At 41.7% G+C, this 18,527-nt stretch overlaps 1 protein-coding gene across 2 annotated transcripts in view; it reads left to right on the top strand.

The window, feature by feature from the left end:
- ENTREP1 (endosomal transmembrane epsin interactor 1) overlaps positions 1-18,527 on the top strand; it is a 73,026-nt gene that overhangs the window by 37,082 nt on the left and 17,417 nt on the right. The window contains exon 3 of one of the 2 annotated variants that reach the window (XM_069576365.1): positions 5,073-5,183. The exons of the other annotated variant lie outside the window; for it this stretch is intronic. Within the exon in view, the coding sequence (XP_069432466.1) occupies positions 5,073-5,183 (111 nt within the window). The remainder of the gene's footprint in view (positions 1-5,072; positions 5,184-18,527) is intronic. 2 annotated transcript variants of the gene reach the window in all.

Below are 18,527 nucleotides of genomic sequence, written 5' to 3'. Positions count from 1 at the left end.
CTGCTTGGCAACCACAAGTCTGTTCTTTATGTCTGTGAGTCTGTTTCTGTTTCATAGGTAAATTCATTTTTGTCATATTTTAGATTCCACGTGTAAGTACTATCATGATATTTGTCTCTCTCACACTTACTTCACTTAGCATGATAATCCCTAGGTCCATCTATGTTATTGCAGATGACGTCATTTCTTTCTTTTTTGTGACTGAGCAGTATTCCATTGTATATATCTACCGCATTGTCCTTATCCATTCATCTGTAGATGGACATTTAAGTTGTTTCCATGTCTTGCATATTGTAAATAGTGCTGCTATTAACACAGAGATGCATGTATTTTTTCAAATTATAATTCTGTCCAGAATATGCCCCAAGTGCGATTGCTGGATCATATGGTAACTCTATTTTTTGAAAAACCTCCCTGCAGTTTTCCATAGTGTCTGCACCAATTTACATTCCTACCAACACTGTTGGAGAAGGCAATGGCACCCCACTCCAGTACTCTTGCCTGGAAAATCCTATGGACGGAGGAGCCTGGTGGGCTGCAGTATGGGGTCGCTAAGAGTCGGACACGACTGAGCGACTTCACTTTCACTTTTCACTTTCATGCACTGGAGAAGGAAATGGCAACCCACACCAGTGTTCTTGCCTGGAGAATCCCAGGGATGGTGGAGCCTGGTGGGCTGCCGTCTCTGGGGTCGCACAGAGTCGGACACGACTGAAGTGACTTAGCAGTAGCAGCACCAACACTGTGGGAGGATTCCCTTTTCTCCACAGCCTCTCCAGGATTTGTGGTTTGTGGACTTTTTGATAATGGTTATTCTGACCAGTGTGAGGTGGTACCTCATCATAAGTTTGATGTGCGTTTCTCTAATAATCAGTGATGTTAAGCATCTTTTTATGTGCATGTTGGCCATCTGTATGTTTTATTTGGAAAAATGTCCATTTAGATCGTCTGCCCACTTTTTAATAGGGTTTTTTGTTGTTGTTGAGTTGTATGAGCTACTTGTTTATTTTGAAAATTAAGCACCTGTCGATTGTATCATTTGCGTGTATTTTCTCCCAGTAGGACAATAGACCTTTCTAACAGATGAGAAAAGCAAGTCTTATAGAGATAGAGATTGTCTAAAATATCATGGCAAGCAAGGGGAAAGCCTGAATTTGAACTAAGTGTCCTGACGAAAAATTCAGGTGCCTTCCACAAAGAGAAATCCAGATCACATGCAATGGTTTTTTTAAAGGCAAGAATTGTTGACAATAGAAGAAAATACCAGTCTAAGAAATTCTGCTTTCAGGGTATAGCTGAGTGGGCTTTTGACTATGATGTTCTTTACTAGTAGCTGGTTTTTTACTGTCTTCTGTTTGAGAGGACTCCATCTAGTGATAGATGGGGTGGATATTTGAGTCTTGGAAGTTATACCATTATAACTAGGTAAAAGCCAGATGAGTCCATTCTGAAGGTCTGTTTAAATCCTGAGTCCCGTATAACTCCAATATTTCATAGAGTTGAGCCTGATTTAATCTCTGAAAGACATGTGCTTGGTATCCTAATAGCCACCATGTCTGATATATGCTACAGTGATCTACAGTAGAGTGATTAGGTGACCATTTGGCCAATGTTTGGCCAGAGTTATAATAATAGTAATAAAAAATCCATATCAGGAATAAATTTGGGAAAGAGTGCATGGCAATTTTGTACATAGCCTGTGTGCCTTGTGGCAGGTCTTTATTCTGGGGTTTGCAGGTGGCCATTCTGGTGATGTGACTTTGACTGCTCATTAGCAGTCCCTCCACTGTAGAAGAGAAGCCAACCCATTAGGCAGTGAATCCCTGGGCCTTCTCTCATATTTGTTGTTCTGACATTATATGATCTCACCCTGCTATCTTGACAGCTGGACTCAGAATTTTCTTCCTTATTTAAAAAATACATATTAAGTATAATTTATATAAACCCCAGATCGTAAGTATTCAATTAACTAAGCTTTGACAGTTGGATATACACATGTAGCCAATATCCAAAACAAGAGAGAAAACATTTTTATCACTCCAGAAAGTTCCCTAATGTCTTCTTAATCAGTCTCCTCACATCATGCCTCCTCTGGGAGGGCAACTGCTCTTCTGATTTCTCTCACCAGGATTGTCTGTCTGTTCTTGAACTTCATGTGAGTGGAATCATACAGTATCTGGCCTGTTTTACTCAATGTAATGTCTTTGAACTGCTTGTGTTTTTGTATATCACCAGTTTTTTTTATTGCTGGAGGTGTTCCATCATTTAAAAGTACCACAATTTGTTTATATATTCTTCTGTTGTTGGTTGGTTGAGCTCTTTTCATCTTTTCATTTTTGGCCCAGTTTGAATAAGGCTAATGTAAACATCCTTTTGTAAATTCTTTTGTGGGCAATTGCATTTATTTCTTTGGTCTATTCCTAGCAGTGAAATTGTAGGTATATGTTCAGATTTTTTGCAGTTTTTAAAAAATTATTTATTCATTTTAATTGGAGGATAATTGCTTTTTAATAGTGTGATGATTTTTGCCATACATAACATGAATCGGCTGTGGGTATACATGTGTCTCACCATCCTGAACCCTCCTCCCACCTCCCTTCCCACCCTGTCCCTCTGGGTTGTCCCAGAGCACTGACTCTGGGTGTCCTGCTTCATGCACTGAATTTACACTGATTATCGTTTTACATATGGTGATGTACATGTTTCAGTGCTATTCTCTCAAATCATCCCACCCTCACCTTCTCCCACTGAGTCCAAAAGTCTGTTCTTTACATCTGTGTCTCCTTTGTTGCCCTGCATGTAGGATTGTCGTTACCGTCTTTCTTGTTGTTCAGTTGCTCAGTCATGTCCGACTGTTTGTGATGCCATGGACTGCAGCATGCCAGACTTTCCTGTCCTTCACCATGTCCTGGAGCTTGCTCAAACTCATGTCCATTGAGTCAGTGATGCCATCCAACCATCTTGTCCATTGTCATCCCCTTCTCCTCCTGCCTTCAGTCTTTCCCAGCATCAGGGTCTTTTCTAATGAGTTGGTAAAGTATTCACATCAGATAGCCACAGTATTGGAGCTTCAGCTTCAGCATCGGTCCTTGCAATGAATATTCAGGATTGATTTCATGAATCAGGTAGCCAAAGTATTGGAGAATCAGCTTTAGCATTGGTCCTTCCAATGAATATTCAGGATGGATTTCCTTTAGGATGGACTGGTTTGATCTCCTTGCAGTGCAAGGAACTCTCAAGAGTCTTCTCCAACACCACAGTTCAAAAGCATCAATTTTTTGGAGCTCATCCTTGTTTATGGTCCAACTGTCACATCCATACATGACTATTGGAAAAACCATAGCTTTCACTACATGGACCTTTGTTAGCAAAGTAGTGTCTCTGCTTTTTAATATGCTGTTTAGATTGGTCATAGCTTTTCTTCCAAGAACTAAGTGTCTTTTAATTTCATGGCTGCAGTCAGCATTTGCAGTGATTTTGGAGCCCAAGAAAATAAAGTCTGTCACTGTTTCCATTGTTTCCGCATGTACTTGCCATGAAGTGATGGGACTGGATGCCATGATCTTAGTTTTTTGGATGTTGAATTTTAAGCCAGCTTTTTAAAGCTGGGTCATATGGCATTTCTATTCCCAGTTTTTTAAGGAATGTCAACACTGTTCTCCATAGCAGCTATACCAGTTTGCATTCCTACCAGCAGTGTAAGAGGTTTCCTTTTTCTTCACACCCTCTCCAGCATTTACTGTTTGTAGACTTTTAAAGTTTATGACGATGGCCATTCTGACCAGTGCGAGATGATACCGCATTGTGGTTTTGATTTGCATTTCTCTAATGATGAGTGATATTGAGCATCTTTTCACATATTTATTAGCCATCTGTATGCTTTTTATTTTAGAATAGTTTTAGTTTTACAGAAGCGTTTTCCAGGTGATGCTAATGGTAAAGAATCCACCTGCCAGTGCAGGAGATGCAGGAGACGACTGTTCAATCCTTGGGTTGGGAAGATCCCCTGGAGTAGGAATCGCAGCTCATTCCAGTATTCTTGCCTGGAGAATTCCATGGAAAGAGGATCCTGGTAGGCTACAGTCTATGGGGCCTCAGAGAGTCAGACACGACTGTGTAAGCGCAGTTGCATAGAAATATTGCATGGCTGGTACAGCGTGGCCCTGTATACCCCATGCCCAGTTTCCTCTATTATTGATACCTGACATTGGTATGTTACATTTGGCACCATTAATGAACCAGTGTTGATACATTGAAAGTGAAAAGTGCAAGTGCTAGTCACTCAGTCGTGTCCAGCTCTTTGCAACCCTGTGCACTGTAGCCCTCAAGGCTCCTCTGTCCGTGGGATTCTCCAGGCAAGAATATTAGAGTGGGTTGCCATTTCCTTCTCCAGGGGGTCTTTCCAACCCTGGGATTGAACCCTGGGTTGAAAAATCAGGTTGAAAAATCCTTTGCAGTTTCTAATCTGTGCTAAGTAAATACTGGCTTCTTGATTGATTTCTGTCAGTTCTTAATCACTTAGCATAGTATTTGTAATATTCAAGTTTGGAGATGAGTACTTGGAAGATCATTGCACGCCTTTTCTTTAGTACCAATGGTGTTTGGAACTGAAAAAAAGACTCACCTATATTTTATTTTTACACATATACTATGATTTCTGGCTGGTAATGGCTCTGAACTCCTTGATTTTCCTGCTTTCCACTTATGTTCTAGAATTCTCCATTTATCCAATTACCGTGATTCTGTAAAATTTGGAAGAAATAACAGTGGCTCAAGGAGAAAATAGCCATGGCTTAATGTCTTGTACAGCTAAAAGTCAGGACTCTATTATTTGCAAAGAGGAAGAAAAATAGGGACTTGAAATTGAGAAGACTTGAGGGTCAGTGGCATTCCTTAGCACAATTTAAAGCATTCTAAAAAGTGGGGGGGGGGAAGTTTGCCCGTTAAGAACATGATTCTGGCTTTTCTTTTTTTTCTCTAGGGAAAGAATGAGTCTTTTTACTTAGAAAAAAATCTGTCTCTGAATTTAGCCGTCACCTTTTCTCTAACTGCCTCTTTTCTTGCTGTTTCAGGTGAACCTCTTTGTACTGCTGTCTGTGGTGTGTGTCCTCCTGAATTTAGCCGGATTTATTCTTGGCTGCCAGGGTGCTCAGTTTGTGTCCAGTGTGCCCAGGTGTGATCTGGTAAGCTGTCCTGAAGCATCACTTTGTGCCTATGCCAACCGTGGCCTGCCCAGCATTCTTGGGTGCCAGTGTGTGTCTGGACACAGGACCACACAGTGTCCTAAAGTGAGAGCTGAAGTTGGTAAAAGGAGGTGGGAAAACAAAATACAGAACTAACTGCCAATTATTTTACTCAGATTGTCGATTAGTTTTTCTAAAGCAGGGACCAGCCAGTAGAGCCCCCAAACCACAGCAATATAATGCATCATTAGTCAGTGAATAGATGGACCAGTTGTCCACAATCAGGATCTATCTGCTCTCGTCTTAAGAGAAAAGATGGATATTATCAGAATTCAGGTTAGCAGTCCTTTATCTGAAACTTCTGGAGGCCGTTCAGCATTCAGAGTTTTTCCAGTTTTTAGAAGATAAGTGTGACACATAGACTGTTTATTCTTTAACAACTCAGTGGAGTTCGGAGACAGCAGACTGTAATCAAAATTTTTGGTGTCCAGAGCTTTTGGGGTTTCAGAATCAGAGATAAGAGGTTGTGAACCTGTGTTATCCCATTTTTTTTTTCTAATTTTTAATTGTGGTAAAATATACATAGCATAAAATATACCATCCTAACCATTCATTAGTGTTAAATACATTCACCTCATTGTGCGGCCAATCTTCAGAACTCTTTCCATCTTGCAAAGCTGACATTATACATTTTACTTTATTTAAAAATTATTTATTTATTTATGGCTGCCCTGGGTCTCATTGCTGCGTACTGGCTTTCTCCAGTTGCAGAGGGTGGGGGCTGCTGTCTAGTTGCAGTGCGTGGGCCTCTCATCGCGGCGGCTTCTCTTGTTGTGGTACATGGGCGAAGTTGCCCCACTGCATGTAGAGTCTTCCCAGACTAGGGATCAAACCCATGTCCCTTGCATGGCGGGCGGGTTCTTGACCACCAGGGAAATCTAATGCTATATATTTTAAACTGCTACTCTGCATTCCCTTTTCCCTCTGGCCTCTGCCAACCACTCTAATACTTTATGATGCTATGGATTTGATGGCTCTGGTTGTCTGATGCAAGTGGGATCACCTGGTATTTGTCTTTTAGTAAGTGTTTATTTCACTTAGTATAACACCCTCAATACATCCGCATGTTGTAGTAGGTGTCAAAATTTCCTCCCTTTTTAAGGCTGAATGATAAATATTTCACTGTATGTAGAGGTCACGTTGTGTTTACCCTTCGTCCATTGGAGGACTAGGATTCTTTCTACCTTTTGGCTGTTGTAAACAATGCTATCATGGAAATGGGTCAATTCTCTGGAGTATGTGCCCAGAAGTAAAATTTCTGGCCATCTCTGAACTTTTTAAGAGGACTTTTCTGTGACAAATATCTCCCTGTGGCAAAAAGCAAAAGAAGTGGACTCCTGGGGCTTCCCTGACCATCCAGTGGTTAAGACTCCATGCTCCCAATGTGGGGGGCACAGGTCAGGAAACTAAGATCAGCATGTCTCACGACATGTCCCCCATCCCCTCAGTGGACTCTTTACGAGTCATAGTAAACCTCATCTATTTGGGACTTGTTTCCGTGGCATTCTCACCCAGTCAAAACCAGCAGGATGCAAGTGAAGGCCCCCGTGTCTCTTACAACGCTGTGATGGAATCTGTGCAGAAAGCTCATGATCTCCCCAGATGGGAAGATTCCTCGGGGACTCACTAAAAACTTGTTGCTCTTAACAACCCTTCACAGTTTTAAAAAGTTTTTGTCATTTTGTTGCTTAATAACCTTAAGTTTTGGAAGCACAGGCTCACCGTGTTTCCTGATGTTTAAGGCCCTCTATGACTTGCCCTTGTCCCTCTCTCCCACTGTCATCAAGCCCAGCCCACAAGCCACCTAGGTTCCTGCCCTGCTTTGCTGTTCCTGACAGTGCCTCTCCCCTGACCATCCCCTGTCCCTTACTTCTCTGTTCATCCAAATAGGATCGGCCTTTTAATGCCTCTTTCAATGATTGTCTTTTAAAGGAGGTAGTCCCCGATCCCCAGAGAAGATAATCTTTCAGAATTCCTGTCTGTCCATCTCTGAAGCATTTCTCCTTTTCTTTTTTGGGCTAAAGGTGTTCACACACTTGTCTTCTCTCTTTTCCTGTTCTGGAATCTCCCCGAGGACAGTGTCTGGCTCTCCGTCTTCTGGGGAGTGTTCAACAGCACCTCCTCACACACTCCTTTATATACACAGAGTTCTCAGAAAAAAATTTTAAACAAGGCTCGATCTCCCTGTCACTAATCACACAGAAAATTGGGAGGGACAAAGAGAACGGACACAGCAGAGAAGTGAAAAGTCTTAATACACTGAAAGATAATTCAACAAAAGAGTAGCATCTAGTCTATGCAAGACACCATACTAGAGACTGCAGAGAGCAGGAAGAAAAGTCAGGCATCGTTTCTGACCTAGAAGTTTATCACAGAGCACGGGGAGTGGGGTCACTGCGGCAAGTGCTTGATCAGTGTGTGCGGAGGGAATGAATAAACACCCACATGCAAAGCCAGGGAGACTGCGTGCAGCCATCAGAGTGAGACATGGTGTTCTGGGGATGCAAAAGAGAAAGTCTTGGACCCTTGGGAAGGTGAGAAAAGGATACCTGGGACATCGGTATTTGAGATGGGCCCTGAACGATAATAAGTAAAGGGAGTGAGTTGAAGCCAGGAGAGGAGATTCTGAGTGCAGTGGTCAGAAGTTAGCCCAAGTGCTAGATCACTGGGGCCTCTGGAACAAACAGAAGCCAAATTGCAAAGGTGTAAAGGTCCATACAGTTGACTTTTCTGAGAAATTCTGTGGTTCTCTACCTTGACTGCTATTAGAATCACCTGGGGAACTTTTTAAAAACAATATCCAAGCTTGGGCCCTATACCCAGATATTCTCAGTTGCCCTGAAGTGGGGGCCTGGACATCAGTATTTTTTTTTAAAGCTTTTAAGTATATTTTTAATTAAAAAAATTTCCCACTACCACAAAACCAACTCTGAGATTGTTTCTGATTATATGATTGTAAAAATTGGACAATCCTTAAAAGTGTGGGATAGAACTTAAAAATCATTTGAAACCTCAGTATCCTGGGATATTGTAGTTAATCATTTGACACTTTTTCTGTGTGTCTTTATGAATAAAAACATTCATCAACAGGACTGTATTGTAGTTAGTTTTCACTAGGGAGTCTGTTTGACGAGTGGGGTCGTTCTGAGGAAGGGATGTTTTCCGTCCCTCTTTGCCTCACCACCCACATGTCATTCCAAATCCACAGTAATAAGCTGGGGGGTTTCCTTTCATGGTTTCACGCTTATGTAACCTTGCATAGATGTGTCTGGGGTGGGGCTTTGTTGTTCAGTTGCTCAGTCACGTCCAACTCTTTGTGACCCCATGGACTGCAGCACGGCAGGCTTCCCTGTCCTTCACTATCTCCTGGAGCTTGCTCAAACTCATGTCCATTGACTCAGTGATGCCATCCAACAATCTCGTCCTCTGTCATCCCCTTCTTCTCCTGCCTTCAGTCGTTCCCAGCATCAGGGTTTTTTCCAGTGAGTCAGCTCTTTGCTTCAGGTGGCTCAAGTATTGGAGCTTCACCTTCAGCATTGGTCCTTCCAATGAATATTCAAGATTGATTTCCTTTAGGATAGACTGGTTTGATCTTCTTGCAGTTCAAGGGATTCTCAAGAGTCTTCTCCAACACCACAGTTCAAAAGCGTCAGTTCTTCAGCGCTTATCCTTCTTTATGGTCCAGCTCTCACATCCATACATAACTACTGGAAAAATCATAGCTTTGACTATTTGGACCTTTGTTGGCAAAGTAATGTCTCTGCTTTTTAATATGCTGTCTAGGTTTGCCATGACTTATTTTTCAAACATGGAATCTGTTGTATCCACTTACCTGTATATTGTTTTTCTGACTTAAAATTACATGAGGTACAGCTCTAACATCTTTTTTTTTCCCTTTGAGCAGCTCAGTTGTCTGTTTTCTTGTTGTCTGCTGTGGTTTGGGTTTTGGCCGATAAAAGCGATGCTGCTATGAATACCATTCTGCATATCCCCACGGGAGCTGTTGACCTAAGTGGGCTAGTCTCCCAGGACAGGGATTATTCTTCTGTTTGTCTCATCTTTTTATAGCTCATTCAGCCATTTGATGATTGTATTCTTTTTTTAAAATTAAGATAAAATTTGCCAACAGTTAAATGACCAGGTTTCAAGTGCACAGTTCATCAAGTTTTGACCAGTGTGTATATTCATCATAACAAATACACTCCTGTTCAGAGAAGATAGGGAGCATTTTCATTACTTTAGAGAGTTCTTTGCTGCCTCCTTTCAGCCAATTTCAACTTTCTCATGGGCAACCACTGTTCCAGTTTCGTTCACCGTAGATTAGTTTTGCCTGTTCGTGAACTTCTCACAAGTGGAGTCGTGTGGTATGTACCTTTTTGTGTCTGACCTATCTCAGCATGATGTTTTTGAGATTCATCCATGTTTTGGGGGTCATTATCAGTTGTTTGCTCTTTTTCTTAAAAAAATTATTTATTTTAATTGGAGGCTAATTGCTGTACAATATTGTAGTGGTTTTTGCCATACATTACGTGAGTCAGCCATGGGTTCCCCATCCTGAACCCCCCTCCCACCTCCCTCCCCATCCCATCCCTCAGGGTCATCCCAGTGCACCAGCCCCGAGCATCCTGTATCATGCATTGAACCTGACTTGAAATCTGTTTCACAGATGATAATATACATGTTTCAATGCTATTCTCTCAAATCATCCCACCCTCACATTCTCCCACAGAGTCCAAAAGACTGTTCTTTACGTCTTTGTCTCTTTTGCTGTCTCGCATATAGGGTCATCGTTACTATCTTTCTAAACTCCATATATATGTGTTAGTATACTGTATTGGTGTTTTTCTTTCTGACTTACTTCACTCTGTATAATCGGCTCCAGTTTCATCCACCTCATTTGAATTGATTCAAATGGTTTTTTTAATGGTTGAGTAATATTCCATTCTGTATATGTACCACAGCTTTCTTTTTTTTTTTTTTATTTTTAGTTTTTTACATTTTAAAATCTTTAATTCTTACATGCATTCCCAAACATGAACCCCCCTCCCACCTCCCTCCCCATAACATCTTTCTGGGTCATCCCCATGCACCAGCCCCAAGCATGCTGCATCCTGCGTCAGACATAGACTGGCGATTCAATTCACATGATAGTATACATGTTAGAATGTCATTCTCCCAAATCATCCCACCCTCTCCCTCTCCCTCTGAGTCCAAAAGGCTGTTATACACATCTGTGTCTCTTTCCCTGTCTTGCATACAGGGTCGTCATTGCCATCTTCCTAAATTCTATATATATGTGTTAGTATACTGTATTGGTGTTTTTCTTTCTGGCTTACTTCACTCTGTATAATCGGCTCCAGTTTCATCCATCTCATCAGAACTGATTCAAATGAATTCTTTTTAACCGCTGAGTAATACTCCATTGTGTATATGTACCACAGCTTTCTTATCCATTCATCTGCCAATGGACATCTAGGTTGCTTCCATGTCCTGGCTATTGTAAACAGTGCTGCGATGAACATCGGGGTACACGTGTCTCTTTCAATTCTGGTTTCCTCAGTGTGTATGCCCAGCAGTGGGATTGCTGGGTCATAAGGCAGTTCTATTTCCAGTTTTTTAAGGAATCTCCACATTGTTCTCCATAGTGGCTGTACTAGTTTGCATTCCCACCAACAATGTAAGAGGGTTCCCTTTTCTCCACACCCTCTCCAGCATTTATTGTTTGTAGACTCTTTGATAGCAGCCATTCTGATTGACATGAGATGGTACCTCACTGTAGTTTTGATTTGCATTTCTCTGATAATGAGTGATGTTGAGCATCTTTTCATGTGTTTGTTAGCCATCTGTATGTCTTCTCTGGAGAAATGTCTATTTAGTTCTTTGGCCCATTTTTAGATTGGGTTGTTTATTTTCCTGGAATTGAGCTGCAGGAGCTACTTGTATATTTTTGAGATTAGTTCTTTGTCAGTTGCTTCACTTGCTATTATTTTTTCCCATTCTGAAGACTGTCTTTTCACCTTGCTTATAGTTTACTTTGTTATGCAAAAGCTTTTAAGTGTAATTAGGTCCCATTTGTTTATTTTTGCTTTTATTTCCATTAATCTTGGAGGTGCTCTCTATTTTTTTTAACCAGGGCAATATTTCATGCTATAAAAATACTATAACTTGTTTTATCAGTTCTCCTGATAATTGGGTTGTTTCCAGTTTGGGGGTATTATGAACAAAGTTGTTGTGAACATTTTTGTGTAGTTTTTCTTGGTCGACCTGTTTTCATTTCTCTTGAGTAAGCACACAGGTGTAGAATTGTTGGGCTGTGTGGTGAATGTATGTTTAACTTTGTAAGAACTGCTAAATGGTTTTCCGAAGTAGATGGAGAATAAGTATATTTAATTAAAGGGCTTTAACTTACTTTTCCACCAGTAACCCTCCACCTACAACATGTTACTCTGATTTTTACCAGTCTGATGGGATTGAGTCCAGATCTCATTGTTACTTTAAGTTGCAGTTTCCTGATTGATAGAGGTGGTACAGCATTTTGGGGAAAACTTTACAGAAAATTTTAATATGTGGCTAAGGTAGAGAACTGTAGTAATGATGGATGATAGGAGGAAGAAGAAGATCTTCTATTTTACATTTAAAGTTGCTCAGTCGTGTCCGACTCTGCCACCCCATGGACTAAGTCCATGGAATTCTCTAGGCCAGAATACTGGAATGGGTAGCCTATCCCTTCTCCAGGGGATCTTCCCAACCCAGGGATTGAACCCCGGTCTCCTGCTTTGTGGGTGGATTCTTTACCAGCTGAGCCATAAGGGAAGCCCAAGAATACTGGGGTGCGTAGCCTATCCCTTCACCAGGGGATCTTCCCAACCCAGGAATCAAACCGGGGTCTCCTGCATGGCGGGGGATTCTTTACCAGCTGATCTATCAGGGAAGCCAAAAGTCTGACCCTTGTGGTTTGTTTCCTCCTGCCGTTAAAGAGAGAGAGAAACGATGTCTGACACCTGCAGCCTATTTCCTCCATTTGGAGACCCCTAGCCTTCCTACCTGTTCCCGTCTCATTCCCCCCCTTTTCTTTTAGGAGAATTATGTTGCCTAGGAAAAGGTACATCGTCCCTAAATTGTTGAGGCAACATATTCTCATGTTGAGGGTCTCTAATCCAGGGGCCCCAAGTAGTAGTTGGAAGAAGCTGCCGCAGTGGCAGGAGTTTGAGCAGACATTTGTAACTTAAAAGCCTTCATGTGGCTAGAAACAAATCCAGTCACACAGTTACAGATGCAGGCAGCAAACAGCAAAAACAGAACAATCAGCAAAGTTAAAAGTCACGTTATGTCCACAGTTAAGGTACAAAGTGTTGCACCAGTCCATTTTAGGATTGTTAGATGTCATCAGATCAAGAAGAGTCATCACATATGATTGTTGCTGTCAAAGGTATTCGCAGACTTAGAGAAAGTCTGAAAGATGGATGGTTTTCATTTAAGAATGGGGAGATTCTTAAGAGATGGAAGAGAAGTTTGAATAGATTTTCAGAAATACTGGGCAGAGATGGGATTAAGAAGGCAGGAGAAGGATTAGAAGCAGGAATAACAAGGAACACAAATGCATGGTTGCCTAGAACCGTTTTGTACAGAGCCTAAGGGCTTTCCTGTATTCACTAGGCAAGGTGATAGATATTCACCGTTGTTTGCATAATGACTAACTTTCAGATATTATCTCTTATTTAAAGGAATTAATTCTCACTTATCTGGAAAAATTTTGCCATCCAAGCTGGCTCACCCCAAAAGTTTCAGATAGCTGAGGTTTCTATATATTTGGATGCCCAGGGTTGTGTGAATTACGCAAGTGTGTGTACAGCCCACACAGGACTGGTTTCCCTCTTATTATAAAGCCTTGCATCAAGAATGGACTCATGTAGGAGGGAATACTTTGTAAGATGACACCTAATGTTACCTGAGGGAGGTAAAACTAGGTAAGATTTTGAGGTTTACACAGCTATAAATAATGGAAATTGCATTCTGACCCATTGAAAAACCTGAGTTTGGTTCCTGCTTAGGGAGGGAGGGTCCTGTGTACATGAACAGAATGGAGATGTGAGAAGAATGAATAATCTCTATTAGCTGCTGCTTTGTTATACTGAATAATGCTGTGAGTATTAAAACAGGAAGTTCTCAGCCAGAGACTTTCAAGGAGGAAGCCCACTGGGAGTAATATTTACCTTCTGAATTTAGCCTGATATCATTAACTGTGGAAGAGGGCCAAGGGAAAGTCAGCCATCCCTGAAGGGAAAGAATAGTTCCCACCTGCCGAGGGAAATCCTGTGTGAATGGCCACAGTAATTTTCCTTTAGAAGGAAGAAGAATCTCTTATAGATATTAATGGCAGGATGTACCTTCAAAAATGTGAGACAATGAAAGAAAAATTCAAATACAAACAGCTTTGTGCCTTTGTGTGTGGACTTGTGGATCTAGGTGTGGGGACATTGCTGAGGTAACAATCTCTGTGGATAAACCAGAAAAAGACAGAAATCAAGTGTCTATGAACTGATACATTATGGAGTCCGTGGAGGTAACTCTAGTTGTAATTTTTTTATCAGAGGCAAAAGTTATATCAAAATCAGCATCAGTGTTTAATACAGTAATGTGTCCCTTTAAATATGATTTAAGGACAAGGAATAAAAAGTGTTCTAGGAGCCATGGAGTTCTAGAAGAGGCAAAGCTATCTCTTTCTCTCTCTTTGCTGCACCTTGCGGATGTGGGGATTTGGTTCCCCGACCAGGGATTGAACCCACACCCCCTGTCGTGAAAGTGTGCAGTCGTAACCACTGGACCACCAGGGAAGTTCCTGAGACAAAGCTAATCTATATATTAAAAGTATCCAAGCAGTGGTTGCCTTTGGGAGGGTGTGGGCATGGATCATGGGGAAGGGGCATGAAGGATTTTCTCTGGTGATAGGATCTTCTGTATGTTATTAAGTGTTTGGGTTACAGAGGTATACCCATGGCTCAAAGTTCCTTGAATGATATGCTTATGATTTGTGTATGTAAATTTTGTGTGTGTACTTAGATTTCAGCTCAAAAGAAAAACAGTTCAGGTTAGTTGAGTCGCTCAGTCATGTCCGACTCTTTGCGACCCCATGAATCGCAACACGCCAGGCCTCCCTGTCCATCACCAACTCCCAGAGTTCACTCAGAGTCGCGTCCATCGAGTCAGTGATGCCATCCAGCCATCTCATCCTCTGTCGTCCCTTTCTCCTCCTGCCGCCAATACCTCCCAGCATCAAAGTCTTTTCCAATGAGTCAACTCTTCACATGAGGTGGCCAAAGCACTGGAGCTTCAGCTTTAGCATCATTCCTTCCAAAGAAATCCCAGGGCTGATCTCCTTCAGAATGGACTGGTTGGATCTCCTTGCAGTCCAAGGGACTCTCAAGAGTCTTCTCCAACACCACAGTTCAAAAGCATCAATTCTTCGGCGCTCAGCCTTCTTCACAGTCCAACCCTCACATCCATATGTAACTACTGGAAAAACCATAGCCTTGACTAGATGGACCTTTGCTGGCAAAGTAATGTCTCTGCTTTTGAATATGCTATCTAGGTTGGTCATAACTTTCCTTCCAAGGAGTAAGCATCTTTTAATTTCATGGCTGCAATCACCATCTGCAATGATTTTGGAGCCCCCAAAAATAAAGTCTGACACTGTTTCCACTATTTCCCCATCTATTTCCCATGAAGTGATGGGACTGGATGCCATGATCTTCGTTTTCTGAATGTTGAGCTTTAAGCCAACTTTTTCACTCTCCTCTTTTCACTTGCATCAAGAGGCTTTTTAGTTCCTCTTCACTTTCTGCCATAAGGGTGGTGTCATCTGCATATCTGAGGTTATTGATATTTCTCCCGGCAATCTTGATTCCAGCTTGTGCTTCTTCCAGTCCAGCATTTCTCATGATGTACTCTGCATGTAAGTTAAATACGCAGGGTGACAATATACAGCCTTGACGTACTCCTTTTCCTATTTGGAACCAGTCTGTTGTTCCATGTCCAGTTCTAACTGTTGCTTCCTGACCTACATACAGATTTCTCAAGAGGCAGGTTAGGTGGTCTGGTATTCCCATCTCTTTCAGAATTTTCCACAGTTTATTGGGATCCACAGAGTCAAAGCCTTTGGCATAGTCAATAAAGCAGAAATAGATGTTTTTCTGGAACTCTCTTGCTTTTTCCATGATCCAGCGGATGTTGGCAATTTGATCTCTGGTCCCTCTGCCTTTTCTAAAACCAGCTTGAACATCAGGGAGTTCATGGTTCACGTATTCCTGAAGCCTGGCTTGGAGAATTTGGAGCATTACTTTACTAGCATGTGAGGTGAGTGCAATTGTGTGGTAGTTTGAGCATTCTTTGGCATTGCCTTTCTTTGGGATTGGAATGAAAACTGACCTTTTCCAGTCCTGTGGCCACTGCTGAGTTTTCCAAATTTGCTGGCATATTGAGTGCAGCACTTTCACAGCATCATCTTTCAGGATTTGAAATAGCTCAACTGGAATTCCATCACCTCCACTAGCTTTGTTTGTAGTGATGCTTTTTAAGGCCCGCTTGACTTCACATTCCAAGATGTCTGGCTCTAGATGAGTGATCATGCCATCGTGATTATCCAGGTCGTGAAGATCTTTTTTGTACAGTTCTGTGTATTCTTGCCACCTCTTCTTAATATCTTCTGCTTCTGTTAGGTCCATACCATTTCTGTCCTTTATCGAGCCCATCTTTGCATGAAATGTTCCTTTGGTATCTCTAATTTTCTTGCAGAGATCTCTAGTCTTTCCCATTCTGTTGTTTTCCTCTATTTCTTTGCACTGATCACTGAAGAAGGCTTTCTTATCTCTTCTTGCTATTCTTTGGAACTCTGCATTCAGATGCTTATATCTTTCCATTTCTCCTTGGCTTTTCGCTTCTCTTCTTTTCACAGCTATTTGTAAGGCCTCCCCAGACAGCCGTTTTGCTTTTTTGCATTTCTTTTCCATGGGGATGATCTTGATCCCTGTCTCCTGTGCAGTGTCATGAACCTCATTCCATAGTTCATTAGGCACTCTATCTATCAGATCTAGACCCTTAAATCTATTTCTCACTTCCACTGTATAATCATAAGGGATTTGATTTAGGTCATACCTGAATGGTCTAGCAGTTTTCCCTACTTTCTTCAATTTAAGTCTGAATTTGGTAATAAGGAGTTCCTGATCTGAGCCATAGTCAGCTCATGGTCTTGTTTTTGTTGACTGTATAGAGCTTCTCCATCTTTGGCTGTAAAGAATATAATCAATCTGATTTTGGTGTTGACCATCTGGTGATGTCCATGTGTAGAGTCTTCTCTTGTGTTGTTGGAAGAGGGTGTTTGCTATGACCAGTGCATTTTCTTGGCAAAACTCTATTAGCCTTTGCCCTGCTTCATTCTGTATTCCAAGGCCAAATTTGCCTGTTACTCCAGGTGTTTCTTGACTTCCTATTTTTGCAGTCCAGTCCCCTATAATGAAAAGGACATCTTTTTTGGGTGTTAGTTCTAAATGGTCTTGTAGGTCTTCATAGAACCGTTCAACTTCACCTTCTTCAGCGTTACTGGTTGGGGCATAGACTTGGATTACTATGATATTGAATGGTTTGCAGGTCACTAGGTGCCCAATATGCTACTGGAGATCAGTGGAGAAATAACTCCAGAAAGAATGAAGGGATGGAGCCAAAGCAAAAAGAATACCCAGCTGTGGATGTGACTGGTGATAGAAGCAAGGTCTGATGCTATAAAGAGCAATATTGCATAGGAACCTGGAATGTCAGGTCCATGAATCAAGGCAAATTGGAAGTGGTCAAGCAAGAGATGGCAAGAGTGAACATCAACATTCTAGAAATCAGCGAACTAAAATGGACTGGAATGGGTGAATTTAACTCAGATGACCATTATATCTACTACTGCGGGCAGGAATCCCTCAGAAGAAATGGAGTAGCCATCATGGTAGAGTCTGAAATGCAGTACTTGAATACAATCTCAAAAACAACAGAATGATCTGTGTTCGTTTCCAAGGCAAACCATTCAATGTCATGGTAATCCAAAAGAAAAACAAACCCAAACCAAGAAACGTGTAATCCAGTGGTACAAATTTCTCCCCTTGGCTTCCTCGTCAACTTGCATTAGAAGGAAATGAGTTTCCTCCTTAGGCTTCCCAAGTGGTGCTGGTGGTAAAGAACCTGCCTGCCGGCGCAGGAGATGTAAGAGAAACTGGTTCTATCCCTGGGTGGGGAATATATCTTGGAGGAGGGCATGGCAACCCACTCCAGTATACTTGCCTGAAGAATTCCAAGGGCAGTGGAGCCTGACAGGCTATAGTCCGTGGGCTTGCAAAGAGTCAGACACAACTGATGTGACTTAGCACACAGCACGAGTTTCCTCCTAATCTGGAAAATACCATGAAATTTGCCACTAGGATTAGACAGTAAGAATCTTAATCAGAAAAAAGACTTTTTTTTTTTCTGTTAAGTAACTAAAACAGTTTTCTGTTAAGTAACTAAAAAGCAGAGATATCACTTTGCCAACAAAGGTCCATCTAGTCAAAGCTATGGTTTTTCCAGTAGTCATGTATGGATGTGAGAGTTGGACTATAAAGAAAGTTGAGCGCCGAAGAATTGATGCTTTTGAACTGTGGTGTTGGAGAAGACTCTTGAGAGTTCTTTGAACTACAAGGAGATCCAACCAGTCCATCCTAAAGGAAATCAGTCCTGAATATTCATTTTAAGGACTGATGCTGAAGCTGAAGCTCCAGTACTTTGGCCACCTGATGCAAAGAATGGACTCATTGGAAAATACCCTGATGCTGGGAAAGATTGAAGGCAGGAGGAGCAGGGGACGACAGAGGATGAGATGGTTGGATGGCATCACCGACTCGATGGACATGAGTTTGAGCAAGCTCTGGGAGTTGGTGACAGACAGGGAAGCCTGGCATGCTGCAGGCCATGAGGTTGCAAAACACCGGACATGACTGAGCAACTGAACTGAATTAAACATTGTAGACATTCAGTCATTCTTAAAGATGCCTGAAAAATTTTGCAGCTAGTGAAGTCAAAACTGCCTCTGTATTTTAACAAGTATGAAAGAGATGTGGCCTTTCTTTTTAGCCAAAATGATATAGCCAACTTTAACAGCTCAAGCTGCAGAGTAAGTAAAAATGAAACTCTGTTCCCAAATTATGGGTCTTATTAGCCCAGTTCAGCTGATATGTATGTTCCCAACCTGTCAATAGAAACTTGGAAAAGTGA

Source organism: Ovis canadensis, chromosome 2 (genome assembly GCF_042477335.2).
Source record: "Ovis canadensis isolate MfBH-ARS-UI-01 breed Bighorn chromosome 2, ARS-UI_OviCan_v2, whole genome shotgun sequence".
Classification (NCBI taxonomy): domain Eukaryota; kingdom Metazoa; phylum Chordata; class Mammalia; order Artiodactyla; family Bovidae; genus Ovis; species Ovis canadensis.
The sequence above is the reverse complement of the archived record's forward strand: the minus strand, read 5'-3'. Positions and strand labels throughout refer to the sequence as shown.